The sequence below is a fragment of the Sapajus apella genome, unplaced genomic scaffold (genome assembly GCF_009761245.1).
Source record: "Sapajus apella isolate SASKATOON/1434 unplaced genomic scaffold, GSC_monkey_1.0 scaffold17, whole genome shotgun sequence".
In the NCBI taxonomy this organism is placed as follows: Eukaryota; Metazoa; Chordata; class Mammalia; order Primates; family Cebidae; genus Sapajus; species Sapajus apella.
The window spans coordinates 13,424,908-13,440,944 of NW_022436957.1; the positions used below are offsets into that span (position 1 = coordinate 13,424,908).

The following is a 16,037-nucleotide window of genomic DNA, read 5'->3' on the forward strand; positions in this document are numbered from 1 at the left end:
ATACCCCTACCATGCACAGTGTGGTCTCTAAAGCCTGTTCCCTTTCAGAGGAGTCAGGGCTTCTTGAAAAAAGGGCTGATTCCAGGTCTAGGGCAGCAAATGTGCAAGATGAACCTAGGATACCTCCCTCGATACCTCTGCCAGACTCAGCTAGACTCAGGCGAATTGAGTCACAAGAGGGCCCATCTCTTCTGACACCAGAATGAATCCATTATGGGTTAAGTATTTGCCACTCATCTAGCCATGTCTGTTATAGTGAGCGTAAAACTCATTACAAATATATAGGCTTTTGGGATAGAAATGTCCTTGGAAAAGAATGCCTTTTGGCTTGCAGGCTCATGTATTTATAGCTTCCTTGTTGGTCCAATAAAGAGCATCACTTCTCTTCTACCTGCAAAGATATTAATTAGCAAGTAATAATTCTAAGTAAGTGTAGTGGAGGTGGTATGTAGGGCCTTTTGTAAGTATTTTAAATTTTTCATCATCACTGTTGCTCTCTAAGTAGATTTTAAGAGACTAACCTCCACCTAGGAGAAGGGATTTATTAGCATATATAAGTGGATGTCATGTGCTAATTACCTTACTGCTTCACAATCTAACCAAGCCGAGAGCATCTATCCAGGAGGATAGAAGAGGCTCCATGCACCATATTGAAAAATACAACTCTTTTCCTCTTATAGCCAGTGGCTGAGTGCATCATTTCTTGAATAAAAAGGTGTTTTTCACATGCTTTTTCTGACCTGCCTGTCCCACTCCAGCTCCATTTTCTTCCCTGGCATGTCAGAGGCACCCATGTGTACGACATCTCATCTTAGTTTGAGCAGGAGTGAAGAGACTTTAACATGTCATACTCATCTTCGTGGGTGCATTGCCTCCTTTCTTCTCTATTTTCCCATGGGGAGAGCCTGCTTTCAAGAAACTGAGTACTAAAGGATGATACAGTCTTCCCTGTAATCAGCCTCACCTGGTTCATCTCAAATAATAGAAACAGATTTGTGTCATTCACCAAGGAGTTTTATTTTCAACCCTTATTAAACCCATGATCTTGGAAGTATTTCTTAACTATTTGTTTTACTCTCCTGAAAGAGCAAATTCCTTATTTCTGATCAGTATTATTTTTTCTACACTTTTACTTGTTTGCAAACTCGTAACACTGACAGTGTCTCTTCAGAGGGTGTGAGGCTGATGAAGTAAGGATTGAGTCAAGCTCCCACTTCTCCTACTCTGGTTTAAGCTCAGGCATGGAAGCCTTGAAAACTGGCACAAATGTTTCATGACTTGGTGATAGGCTGGTCATTTTTAGTATAGGTTGCTGGAAAGCAAACACTTTACTGCTATCTAAGAGCACAGTAGCCCCTCTGGTAAAGCTAACTTTGGAGTTGAACTAATTATTAGATTGAACTATTGAGATAGTTATTTAAGGTCAAGATGGTTGAATATCACCAGTTTAATATGGTTCAATCTAATACCTACTTTGTTACCTGGGCCTCTGTGGTCCACTGACTGGCAACATCAGCATCCCCCTGGGACTTCTTAGAAATGCAGATTCTCAGATCTCATCCAAGACTTACAGCATCAAGATCTCTGGCCGTAGAATCTGTTTTAACGAAGTTTCCAGGTAATTCCTATGCATACTCTAGTTTGGGAAGGTCCACTTTAACCTATCATGTTAATATTTAGGTCTGTCTTTGAGGGCAGCCTTCTTAGTTCCCCAATGGTGTGGTTTGTATACATATAGCCTCACATACAATGATGGAAAACAAATATTTCCATCAGCATTGTTGAGGCAGGATCGTACATTTTGACAAGTACAAATATGAATCCTCTACCTATTGTGTGCTTTATGGAATGGTAGCTTAAACAGTACAATTTCTAGCTTTGCCAAGTGACTGCCACCTTAGTGTCTGGTGTTTGTAAAAAGATGTACCTTGCTGATAGATATATCAAGCACTACGTCATGTGTACATCTAAGATGCCAGTCTTCTCCCCATCCTTTGATTAAGGAGCTGGACTCTGGGGTTAGCAGTGTCTTAATAGCCTCTGTCCAAACCAGCCAAGGAAAGGACCGCCTGGTTCATGCTAAGGATGGCAAAATCTCCAGTCTGGCCCATAGCATACTCACAATCACACGGAGAATGTGGCCTAGACAGGGGTTTTTGAAGAGAGATGTTCCTTGTAGTGTGTGTTTTAACTGGGAGCTAATCCAATGTCCAGTGCTGGGAGAATGGGTAAATAAACTACAGTACACCTATGTGGTAGAACATTATACAGCTATTAACAAGTATTGAGTTTGATTCACAAAGGAAAAATTTTTTTATTTTATTTCATTTTAATTTTGACAAAGGGTATCACTCTGCCACCCAGGCTGGAATTCAGTAGCACAATCTCAGCTCACTGCAGCCTCTACCTCCCAGGCTCAAGAGATCCTCTGGCCTCAGTGCCTCAGCCACCCATGAGTAGCTGGGACTACAGGCGCGTGCCACCACACCAAGTTAATTTTTGAGTTTTTGTTTTGTTTTGTTTGTTTTGTTTGTAGAGATAGTTTTGTTTTGTTTGAGGAGACTGTGCTGCCCAGGCTGGTCTTGATGTCCTGGGTTCAAGTGATCTGCCTGCCTTGGCTTCCCAAAGTGCTAGGATTACAGATGTGAGCTACTACGCTCAGCCAAATTCTTTTATTTTTAAAAAGCAGTATACAATAGGGTATATATGCTATATCTCAACCATTTAGAAATGTACTTGAAAAAACTGCTTGGAAACATGCTAGTATGCTAACAGTGGCTTTTGGTGACAGGATTAGAACTATTTTTTGTTGTTATTCTTCTAGACTTTTTGAGTGACTCTGTGTGTGTGAGAGAGAGGAAGAGACAAAGAGAAAGAGAATGTATGTATTAGTCTGTTCTCACACTGCTAGAAAGAAATACCTGAGACTGGGTAATTTACAAAGAGAACAGGTTTAATTGGCTCCTGGTTCTGCAGGCTGCAGAGGGAGTGTGGCAGCATCTGCTCCTGGGGAGGCCTCAGGGAGCTTTTACTTATGGTGGAAGGCAAAGTGGGAACAGGCATCTTGCATGGCAAGAGCATGACTGAGGGGGTTGGGGTAGGTGCCACATACTTTTAAACAACCAAATCTCATGAGATCTCACTACTGTGACAGCATCACCACTGGGGGTGGTGTTAAACCATGAGAAACTACCCCTGTGATCCAATCACCTCCCACCAGGCCCCACCTCCAGCACTGGGGATTACATTTCAACATGAGATTTGGGTATCAACAAACATCCAAACCATATCAAAGAGAGAGAGAGAGAGAGAGAGAGAGAGAGAGAATGAGAACTGTATTTTAATCTTTGTAGCCCTTTCACTACTACATAATAGAATTGAATAAATGCTTGAATGAAAAAAAGGAAGAATGAATGAATGAATGAATGAATACTACACCACAAGCACTTGGATGACAGGGACGCTGTCTTAGTCATCTGTGTGTCCCCTAGTTCCTAGCCCAGAGCTTTGCAAAAGTAGCTGCTCAATACAAATGAATAGGTTTGAATGAAGGTCCAGACTCCCAGAGCTGCTGGACATGTCAACTTTATCTAATACATTTTTTCTGCTGTAAAACCAGTTTGTACTGCATCTGAGTTACTGCTGTCTATAAATCAGAGGCTCTTCTAAAATATCCTCAGGCTCTAGAATGTGTACTTTCTCGCTAAGGTCGTGCTCTACCCCACTCACTTTCCCCACCCCTGCAACTTTTCTTTTTTTTTTTTCAAACCACATTCCCGTCTCCACCCCTTCTCCCTAACCTCTTTTGATAATGCCATCCATCCCCTCTCTAGACCCCTGTGATCTAGAATTCCTTCTTTATATAGAATCTAAATTTCTTCTATTATAATCCTGTGGATAAATGAAACGCATAGTTGGTGCAAAACCCCACTTGAGCTATTTGTGCCAATTTCATTTCCCTGCCAAAGTCTAAAGGGAGTCATTAACAAGTAACAAAAGCAATCAAACACCTTTCCTTTGAGAATTTACATGGGACAGTACCTGGCATTGTCAGGGATCTCAAGAAGTATAAACTGTGGCTCCTCTTGTCAGGGGCATAAATATGTGGCTGCAGATGTATATGGCAATCTAAGATAGTCTGTGAGGAGTAAAAATGAAAGGTGGGAAACAGTGAGTGCCCCAGCAGCTTGGGAGTTGGGGGGCAGAAGGCTTTTGTTGAAGACAAGGCTTGGAGGGTAGAGAGATGGCAAACAGTGCAGACATTCTAGATATACAAGCCGACCAAAGTGACCAAATTGGGCTCTCCGTTTTCCCTGATCCAATCCTCTGCTGAGTTATTTGTTCTGGAAAGCTCAGAATGCAAAAGAGACAGAATACAGGGAAGGAAAGGAGTTCAGATATTTCATATACTGAATACCTGGGTACATTGAATACCCAGCTTTGTATATTTAACCAGAAGGAAGAAAGGGGAGTGTGTGCATTTCCACTGCTGTAACAAAGGTTTTCCATCAGTGTCATCTTTCCCTGATGATACGTATACACTAAGTTTCAAAGTGGCTCATAGTTGTTACTGGTAAATAGGCAGGGTCCTCTCTTGCAGCCGTGGTCTCCTCAGAGCAGCTCTTGGCTGGTGTGTCCTTCTGTAAAGGAACACAGGGCAAACCCTGGCTTCTGTGGCTGGTTCATCTCAACTATTGCTCCCTGAGCTGAAGCACACCTGGAATTTTAAAATAAAAATGAATGGAATGTGCACTATCCACAGGTGAGAAGTGTCCCCCCTGCCCCCCGCCCACAAAGGACAATCTGATAAATGTGAAAGGTAGCAAATAATGACCTACAGACACGAAGGGTGCAGAAGCTAGGTTGATTATCCCCAAGGGAGGAAGAGGCTGCCAAGGGAAGTGCATGGGCCTGGGCTCAGAAGACCTTGGCTTTGGTTTTTGCCTCTGCCAAAAATCTGCTCTGTGATCTCGGGTCAAATATTTGAACCTCAGTTTTCTCAACAGCACATGAAAGGAGTGGCCTAAACAGTGGCTTTCACAGTGTGTTGACTGCTACTTAGTGTAAGAAACATATTTTTACATCACAACCCAGCAAACACACACACACACACACACATGCACACACATGCACATATATGACACAAGTGATAGCTTCACCAAACAACACTGCATACAGTGCACTTGAGTATTTTCCAGTCTGCTCTATTTTATTTCATTGTTTTTAAAAACGCTAGTCTTGACTTGCTAAATTGATTTCATAATCCATTGGGTCATGCCCTGCAGTTTAAAAAAAAAAAAACAAAAAAAACAGAACTCCATAATTTCCAAGGTCCCTTCCAGCAGTAGAATCCAATGACTCTGCTAGATGCCTAAAGGAGTTTTCTTAAAACAATAGCTGAGCTGTGACAGATGACTATGTGCTTACATTCTGGAGGAAGTGTCTGGTGTAGAACATGGCAGCAGAATGACCTGAAGATAAACAAGTAAATTACAAACTACTGCAAAGGAGAATGTCTAGGACTGCAACTCTGCCACTGCCTCAGAGAGTTAGAATCGCCAAATCATTACACTAAATTCTGTCCAAGTCAACAGATGGCAGAGATTTGGGGACACTGAACCTGTCAGAGAGGTCACACAGGCTCCCCAGTTGTGGGCAGTCTTCTTTCCAGTTTCCAGAAATGAGACCCTCAAAGAGTGATCTTTAGTAGCCTCATCTTTGTTTATACTTCACTCAACAAGAAGACAGGCAAAATAAAGCAAAAAGAAACTTGGAGAGCTCCAGACTTTCCTCTTGTGAACTTGGACCCTGATCCTGGCCTCCCAGTCTTCTTTTGTTTTCAGCCCAGGAAAGGGAACTAATATTTATTAAGCAGTGACAGATGCCAAGGATGTTGTTACTTAATTGGAGCCTGAACCACTGCATGAAGGCTCTGTGATTTCCCTTTCATAGAGGACTTGCTCTGGATCACACCAATACTGTGATCCATCTTTCCATCTCAGAGCCCAGGCTCTTTCCACCAGCCCATCTTGCCATTACAGTCTGGGTGGATTTTGGTGACTGGCATCAAATGGAGGACAGGACAGGCCAGAACAGGACAGCACAGGACTCAGAGATCAAAAAGTCCCAACTCCTCATTGGTAAAGATGGGTCCTAGGAAGGTTCAATGACTTGCAAAATGTCACATGGTGCCAGAACTGCGACTAGAACCCAGGCTTCTACTGGTCTTTCCACAGGATGTTGGACATTAAAACAACAATGGTAACAGTAATAATTAAACAGTCTTCCTGGTATGAAGCATCATCTTGTTTTGGAAGCTGGGAAAACTATTTCTATGGGAAACATTGTTCTAGATCCTTTTAGTGTATAAATAAACACACAGATATGTTCTCCTGTTCTGTAAGTGTTAGAATGTTTTGAGATGCTGGAATTTGTTAGGAAACCTAGATATTTCTGATGGTGAGAGGTGTACACTAGACACTTTTTCTATAGTGGGGAACAAATCTGAATTATTGTGGTTCTACGGAAAAGGAAGCCCGGCAAAGAAAGACTCTGGGAAACTGGCTCTGGCTTTGGGCTGCTCTGCAGGTGACTGGAGACTTGATAGTCCTTGCTGTCCTTGTACTTCACCCTGTTCCTTCCTCCAAACTGCCAAGCAGTGTGGGCAAGGGGACGGTTACCAAGGAAGAAAGGCAGGCAAGAATAAACGGTTTCACTTGGTGAAATCCCCTTCCCAACCTTTCAACAGATCCGAGCACTCAGGCAGCAGCAACACCTTAGGGAGATTTCCCATTTTGCTTACCAAGCTGATGGCTGCTGATGATTGGTTTCAGTGTAGCAGGGACCCAGGGAGCAAACAGGCTACATATCTCTGACACTGACAGTTTCAGATGCTTATTAATTGATTAATATGCCAGCGCACTCCTGGCATATTAATATGATTAATTGATTAATATGGGGCACCAGAATGGATGATTTGTGGAGGGATGTGTTCCTACCCACAAAGCTGTGTGTTGGGGGTGGCTGTGATGGTAAAAGGGCAGGAAGAAGATTAGCAAGGTGCAGGTGGGTAAGTATGTCTGTAAGGCACTCTGAGAACATTTAAAATTTTTTCTTCCCTCCCTTGAAGGGATACAAATTCCATTTCTGAGTCATTTGGTGCATTTTTCTGAAAATTTCACATGCAGCAGCCAAAGTTTTATCTCAGCTGTCACCTCCCTCTTCTTAAGGAAGGAGTAGCAGGGGAGAAAGCCAGTGCAGGAGTGGGGATGTGAAGTAAAGAGGCTTTCTAGGAAGAGAGGCTAACAATAAGCACTCTGCACTCCTCCCAGGGGGCATAAAGCTGTAAGGGAGTGGGATGCTCATGAGGTTAGAAAAGAGAAGATCAATGAGTAGCACCCTAGCAAGGCAGGGGAAATTGGGCTGGAGAGGCTGGGGCAAGACTAGGTTTGCTCCTGATTTTTTACCCCTTCCCAATAGTTCCTAAATCCAAGCCTCCTCCTGCTGTTAGAAACAGGCCTTGTCTTTCCAAGAGAGTGGCAGCCACTAGTTTTCCTTAATGTCTAAGTCAGCTCATTTCAGAGGACCCCAATGACCATATCCATCCTTCCAATATATCACTATGAATCAAGATCTAGACAATTCCATTATCTCCAGTGTTTGACAAGGGAATGAATGAACTAAGATCAGTCTATAAAGACTTTTCACTGCCCTGTGGACATTTCCTACGATGGTATTTTTTTTCAGCAGTTTGGTTTGTGGTTATCTGTTTGTGGTGTTGTCTTTCTGGTATAATAGAGCACATCTTCCCAACCTCCTGCTTGGTACTTTCTGGAAGTCACTGAGTTCTTGGTTACACCTGATGGTATGGGTGATACAGACAGTAGCAGTTCTGAATCTTTTCACTTTATTTTGAAAAGCACTGAATCCTTTTTATGTGGCAGATGGCCCATTCTCCTTCCCCTACTCCATCACCATTAGCTTAGGGAAACTTATTTCAGTATTGGTTTGGGAAAGAGTGGCAGCTTAGAAGCTAAAAGGAGATGGTTTCTGATCACAGATCTTCTACTTACCAGGTGAATGACTTAGAAAATTTACTTACTTTCTCTGAGTTTCCATTTCCTTATCTATAAGATGGGATCAATACTTTCTTCTTTGAGTTGTGTGAGATTACCATGATATCATTAATATAATGCATCTGGCTTAGAACTTGGCATATGGTTGGAGCATCCCACAAAAGCTTACAGTCTTAGATGAGGGAGATACATCCAAATAACCTTTTTCCTGTTGTGGAGAATAAAAATGACACATAGAGCCTTATTTCCTATTGTAACCCTTGCCATTATCTTCCCCTTTCTTGGGGAGCAGTAACAGAGGGGAGGAGTTGACAAGACAAAGCAAGCGACTGACTCTAGAGAAGTAGATAAAGTAGTGGGAGTGTCTATTAGTTATATGATTTGCCTGTGTCCCCACCCAAATCTCATTTTGAATTGCAGCTCTCATAATTCCCAGTGTCATGGGAGGGACCTGGTGGGAGGTAATTGATCATGGAGGCTGGTTTTTACCATGTTGTTCCTGTATTAGTGAATAAATCTCACGAGATCTGATGGTTTTATAAAGGGGAGTTCCCCTGCACATGCTCTCTTTGCCTGCCACCATGTAAGATGTGACTTTGCTCCTATTTTGCCTTCTGCCATGACTGTGAGGCCTCCCCAACCATGTGGAACCGTGAGCTCAATAAACCTCTTTCCTTTATAAATTACCCAGTTGCAAGAATGTCTTTATTAGCAGTGTGAGAACAGACTAATAGAATAAATTTTTTATTATTTCTAATATTGCATAGCAAAGTACTGCAAACTTAGCACCTTAAAACAACACCCATTTATTATCTTGCAATTTCCATGGGTCAGAGTTCTGGGTATGGGCTAAATGGGTCCGCTGCTCAGGGTTAACTGGGCTGAAATCAGTGTCATTTGGGCTCATCTCATCTCATCTCATCTCATCTCATCTCATCTCATCTGAGGCCCAGCATTCTCTTTCAAGTTCGTTGGTTGTTGCCAGAATTCAGTTTCTTGAAATTGTAGGAGGGAGGCCCTCAGCTCCTAGAGGCCACCTGCCATTCCCTGCCATATGCCCCTCTCCACGACGTGGTAGTTTGCTTCTTCAAGGCCAACAGGAGAGCATCTCTGTTGCTTCTTGTCTCTTTTAAGCATTAACTCAGGATTATACTCTCTTTTGATTAACTCAGTCAACTGAGTATGGACTGTAAAACCTGTTTTGCCTTGTAATGCAACATAAGTCACAGGTTCTGCCTACATTCAAGGGAAGGGGATTATACAGGGCATGTGCACAAGAAGGCAGGAACCTTGGGAGACATTCTAAAATTCTGCCTATCACACAGTGGCCCCTGGAGGTATCCAAATAAACAGAGGAAAAATCTTCTTGCTTTGCTTTTTTCCATTTTCATGAGAACAAACATTCCTAGGGCACTAAGCCTGCCATCATGCATAACTCAGCCATGGTGAGATTGTTAAAAAGGGAGGAAAGGGGAGCATGGTGAACCTGAAGATGCAGGGCAGGCTTACAATGACAGTGGAGCAGCTCATGAATGAATGGATTCAACTGTGGTTGAACTGTTACTTAAGAAAAGGAATATATTTTTTAAAGAAGGAAAATGGGACAGTTTTCCCTGGAAGAGCTCTGTTAGTGACTGTCTGCCTTCCTCTAGTGTACACATAATGCTAGTTAATGCTCTGTGACCAAAGGACATCACTGAGAACAAAGACATTAGTTTTCCTTCCTTTCCCTGTCTAAGAGATAGACAGCATGGTGGCAACCGAGTGAAATATTCACCTGCTAATATGTGGCAGAAATCCAATATAGCTTCTCAATGGAGAAAGAAAAAGATTTTGGAGAGAAAAAGGTGAGAATCCCTGCCCTTGAAGGCTGTCATTGTGAGGGTTGGTTCTTCCCAGGAGCCAAGAATAGGCTGCCCATGCTGGAACTCATGCATTACTCTTTGCATCTGTGAATTCACAGTCCCAAGCAGCAGGCAGAGTTTAGCAGCCCAGAAACTCAGCATTGGTTTGCCCAACAAGCACAGTAGAAATGTGTTTAGGGCATCAGCAAAGCACGGGCACCAAAAAATGCTTTTTTCAGGTAACTTGATATGTAATATTTAATAATGAGGGAAGATAATTTTGCTGAACATCTTTACACTGATTTTATGATGTACCAATTGATTCTGAAATTTGGGATTGCCTACTGTAGAAAGGTGGAGGTGGAGGAGTGAGGTCTATAGCCTTTTTGGAGTTCAGGGCCTCTAAAGTCTTGATGCCTGAGACCATCCCTATGGAACGGTATAATACCAAAACAGGAAGAATCTGCCAGTGTCCAACCTATTGTGTCCAGGCAGAATCACAGTGAAACCATTTTGCACAAAGCCAGAGAACAAATGGAACAAATGCTTTATGAGGGCAGGGATTCCTGTGTGTTTTGTTCTGTGCTGTATTCCAACACCTAGAGCTATGCCTGAGACTAAGAGCTACTTGGAAATGTTCCATGAGTAGATGGATATTTCCATTTTCAGCAGTCTCTTCCCTTCCCTCATGTTGCCCAACTCCTTTCACTCCCGCAAGATCCTAAGGCATCATCAGAAGACATTTTGTGTTTCTCAAACCTGCCTGATGATAAACATAACTTTTCACGTAATACAGATTACCAGGCTTCTCTTTTGGAAATTCTGACTCAGAGTCTAGGTTGATGCCTAGGAATATGTGTTTTTGACAAGCACTTCTGATGAGTCTTTTCTTCAGACAAACATTAAAATAAATAGCAAGGGCTCAGTTTTTCTCCACACAATTGAAGAGCCATGGTCACTTGATCTGGTTTCTGAGGTGTTGTCAAAAGTTACCACCCTAAGCCTCTGGTCAGCAGTGCTGAGGGAATAAAGGGCTAGAAAAGAGTCTTCTGGTCTATCTCTGAGTCATCTTGGCCCAGCCCTGTACCCTGGATCCCACCTTCCTGAAGAGATGAGCCTAAGGGAAGGGGTGCTCAGAAGTCCCTCTACTTCTGGGACTGTCCATGTGGCTTCTTGCCCATTCCTTCCACAGACAGACTTTCTGTTCTGTCCATTCTCCCAGCTGTCATGAGCACATGAATTCACATCCCCTTCTCCTGGTTTTGGTAATGACCTCTGCCCCATTGGGCAGGAGTTGACTTCTGCGTGCAGGAAGAGCCTGATTTTTCAGTCAATCCCCCGTTGCTGAACCAGAGTGGAAAGAGATGAGACTGGAAGGTGGGAGGAGTGGGCTGGCCCAGGATAGGAGACTAGATATGGATAGTGGGTCTGGAGGGTAAAGCAGACTGGGCCAGTTCTCACCATTCCCAAGGCTGACAGGCTACCCAGGTGCTTGTGAGGTCCTCTGTGCAGCCAGTTCTTAGTAAAAATCCTTCTGGTTCCTAACATCTGCTTCTAGCAGAATTTCTCTTTAACTCATGGAGAGTTCCATCCTAGGCTCCATGTGTACATGAAGAAAATGATAGTGGGTTAAATGCTGTGTTTAGGGGAAGGAAGCCTTCATTCCTTGATATCTTGGATGAGTTGCAAGAACTCATCTTGCATCTGCAGTTTCCCTTTCTTAATACTCATTACCCCTGTGATGGTTTCTTTAATGCATATGCTCACCCCTGGGTGAAATCAAGGAAACTGAGTGATGCTTTTGAAAGATGACAGGCAATGGAGCTGGTAGGTTGAGGGCATGATAAGGATACCTTTGGGATGGGGCCCCAAGAGACAGAGGCAGGGCAAGGTATAGGCCAAAGTTCAGGCAGACAGCAGGGGCAGAGTGCAGAACTACAGCTCTGAGGCCCTGCGGCCAGAAGGGCTGAAGCTGAGGCAGTCTTTCCATTCATCTCTGAGGTTTTCCTCCACATTTTTCAGAAGCAGGACCCCCATCTCCACCCCCAAGCAGGCTGGCCAGGGGCTTGTCAGTGTTGAGCAACTGTGCCAAAGGTGAGGAAGGAAGGTATGGAGAGGAAATTAGCTGGTCATAAGGAGACAGTTGGTGTCTTGGAGTCTCCCATGCCTCAGCTCAGTGCCAAAGGTTGTCCCTATCAGTACCATAAACATCAAACCTTTCTCCAGTCTTGAGTTAGTTCTTAATGTGAATGTAGTAGTCTGAACTTCCTCTCCACCCAGACTTTACTCCTGTCCTCTTCCCCACCCCACCGTTGGCCAAAAGCACAACTTCAAGCCACTGATGGACAATGCCCTGTTTCTTTTTTGTCTTGCAGCCGTCTCCAACCTGGACATTGAGAGTAAGCTGAGTGTGTACTACCGTGCCCCATGGCACCAACAGCGGAACATCTTCCTCCCGGCAACAAGGCCACCCTGCGTGGAGGAGCTGCACCGCCACGCCCGGCAGAGCCTGCAAGCCCTGCGCAGAGGTGATAGATCCTGGGCTCGGGGGCTTTTGCAGGAGACAACTTGGAGGTTGTCCCATCCAGGGGTCCTCTGTCCCATGAGCCCCAACACACCCTCTTGTTGTAGCAAGTACTTTGAAACACTCCCTTTTCTACCCTGAAATGAAATCCATGGGTAACATACCCTACCCATACACATAAGAAAAGTAGCGCTATGGTCTAAATATGATAGTTAAGAAAAATTAAAAGGTAATTATTTAAAATAATATCTATTTCAATATGCAAATGCTCAGAAACCATTCCAAGGGGCTGGAGGGCATGGCCATGAAAACTGGTACATTTAGTATATATTAGATATGAGCAAAAAACTAAATACTTTGGATTATAATGAAAAGGAAATTTGGTTTGACTCAGAAAAAGGCTCTAGGCTTCTCCCCTATAAGAGATTCTGATGGGACACTTAAAATTGTTTGAGACCTGGGACACATTTTCAATGACTACCCTCTGCATTATTGGATGGCTGTCATCTTCGGCTCTCACCCAATCATTGTAACAACTAGAATGATCCCCTAGAGGGCTCTTCTGCTTCTCTTGAGAACCAGTGATCTGGTCTAATGCCCCAATTCTATAGTAGGACACATAGAGGCCTAGGAAGGTGAGGAAACTTGCTCAGAGTCACACATAGGTTAGGTGTGGTACCAGGACCCAACCTAGGCCTCTGAAATGCCTGCCAGAGCTCTTTTCCTCCTTGCCATACACTATGTCTCATGGAAATAGACACTGATATTTACATGTCTCTCATAGACCTGAGAAAGCCGGAGATAGGCTCATAGCAGTCAAAAAAGGAGCACAGCCTTTTCTTATACTGGTTGACTTAAAACCATTCCCTTATCCTCATCTTCAATAGTTTGTTGCCTTCAGTTCTCATCTTTTTGCCTTCTTCATCTTTTTTCCTTTTAATGAAAGAGCTAACCTTCTAATATCCCTAAAACAATTGTTTCTAAAAATTTCCTTTGGTTACTAGGAGAAGACATTATCATGCTTACAATGAAAAGTGATGATCAGTATCCTCTAGAAGCATCTCTGGCATATTTACCATTCACTTCAATTTTATAGTTGGCTAAAAAGCTCTTCTTTAACTGAAGCCACCTTCTGAAAATCTTTCTTTCCACACTTGCCATTCCTTTGCAGCCTGGATTAGGTACACTTCCCATAATATCCTCTGCATCCTCCAATACTGCCACTTAAAAAAATCTTATAACCAACCACTATGGGTCTGTTTTACCAACCAACTTCTAATAAGCCATTAATCTATAAGCAACTCAAGGGCAAGGATGATATCTTATTAATTTACTTTATTCAAAGCACTTAGCATGAAGCTGACATATAGTAGGTCCTCAATAAACATTTGTGGAATTGAATCAAGTTCTGCAGAAAACTGGTTGAACGTTGAGGGTACATGGTGACTATAAAGGAATCTGATTGTTCTCACCAAATCCTTTCTCAGGCCCCATCATTAAAAGCTTGGTAACATTAGCCCTTTAGGCATAATTATTTTTATCCCTTTATTTTATTAATAAGTCATCCCTGATTAGGTTTTTATGGATTCCACCAGCTAACACCAAGCTGCTCGTAAACTATCACATTTCACTGCCTTGTCAGGTTTGGACTTAAAGCAGAACTGAAGAACAGCAAGTGCCAATATCAGTTTTCTCTGAACTTCCTCCTGGGGGACAGTGAGAGAGGGATGTGGGGCCTCCTGGGGTTTGGAAGGAAGACTGTGGAGATGCATTTTACCCTCCACAGACTGGCTTGTTTTGCGGTTGGCTCAATAGCATATCTTGGGTGTAGTAGTTTTAATAGCACTGCAGAGAGCCATAAACAAGAATTATAGCCATCATGGAATTAAAAACATGCAGTGTAGAATTAAAATTAGAAAGTGACTTTTTTTTTAACCTTATCCAAGAAACACAATAGCATAGTGCTGTATTCATCAGCATAATCCACTTCTGCCATCTGGTGGCTATGAATAATAGTGACCTATCAAGACAACTGCCATGCTCAGAAAATGCCGCAGTGAGCATCCCTGTAGATTCTCTATTTGGACAGCTGGAATGGCCTGGCTTCCACCAGGAGATAGTGGATAATGAAGCACAGACAAATGAAGTTGTGGTGGCAGCAGCTCTGTGCTGCTTTTGGAGGTGAGACTGTAAGGACAGAGCTGGGCAACCAAGATTAAAACCTAGAAATTGGCTGCCTTCAAGATCTGCTTAATAGCAAACCCCTCAACAAACTTTATTGAAGACAAGGCAGTGTTCCAGAACCTAGGATTCAAAAAGCAATAAAGTATGGTGCCCACAAGGAATCCCTGGTCTAGTGGAGAGACAGCCAAGTAATCAGGTCATTTCAATAAAGTCATAGGGAGGCTAAGAAGAAAGGTACCAAGTTATTCCATAGAGCTTCAGGAAGGGCTTTGTGGAGGAAGTAGCATCTAAATGTATTTCAAGTTATTTAGGATCTTATTACTTTTTTCCCCTTTTTAAAGTAATTCTTTAATGCTCAGAACCAGTAATGACTTTATGTGACGCTATCATTTATGTTCATAAAACATGGAGAGAAAGATTCATAAGCAACTATAAATAGATAATTATATTTTATATTTCCTTTCCTTTCAAGTTTCAGGCTAGAGCATAAGTTTCATTGGTTTAAGGGAATAATGAGCAAGATTCCACTGCAGTTTCAGGCTCTAGTGGACTAATGTTCTCCCTGCGTCAGCACCAGAAAACGGTATTATTAGGAAGCCATTAATCTAGCCAGGCTACTCCCAGCCTAGGGCAAAGAAAGAGATATTTAAGATTGTGTGGGAGGGGAGCAATTGAATGGGAAATTAAGTTGATATCTCCCTTCCAACTCCTCCCATCCTTTCACTTCTTCCTAACCAGTAACACCTGTAAGCAACTCTTCTGTATGAATTTAAGAATGTAAACACTTTTCCTTGTGCTACCCATTTAGAAAAGCCCACTGTTTGCTTGCAGAATGATGGAGGTGGGCACTTTAACAAGGAAGATGCTTTTCTTAAACAGTCTTCTGATAAACATTGACTTTGGAGGCAGTTTAGCAAAGACTACCTACATGGTTTTGAAAACTTTGCTCTGATTGCTTATGGGAGCCAAGATTTGTCAGAAGAATCCCAAGCAAAGGGAGATGGGGAATACTATCACATCTTCTTGACGTAGACACTATGTTCAGGCAGCGAGGCACACGGACAGCCAAGTTGGACATAGATAGAAATCAGAAAGCTCGAGTGCTCAGTTCCTAGTTTAGAGGGCAGCATATTGAATGGGGCAAAGAAAATGGGGCCAGCATCGAGAAGGCCTGTCAGAAACAAGTAACAGGACCTAGAAAAGCCCATGACAGTGAGGGCACTCACCAGAACCCATTCAAAATACAGAGAAATAGAATATATTATAATTTTAATGAAAGCATTAATTCATTCTTTAATCACTCAACAAACATGTGATGTAAATACTCTCAACATGACTTATTTCCAGGTACCAATGGTTGAAAAATGGACTCACAGCATGAGGAGAAATGCCAGATATAGGTGATGGGGA

The 16,037-nt window shown here is 42.8% G+C and overlaps 1 protein-coding gene across 4 annotated transcripts in view; it reads left to right on the forward strand.

Moving 5' to 3' along the window:
• Nucleotides 1-16,037, forward strand: part of NHS (NHS actin remodeling regulator) — a 352,032-nt gene that overhangs the window by 292,329 nt on the left and 43,666 nt on the right. For all 4 annotated transcript variants that reach the window (XM_032286006.1, XM_032286007.1, XM_032286008.1 and 1 more), the window contains exon 2: nt 12,295-12,447. In XM_032286006.1, the coding sequence (XP_032141897.1) occupies nt 12,295-12,447 (153 nt within the window). The remainder of the gene's footprint in view (nt 1-12,294; nt 12,448-16,037) is intronic.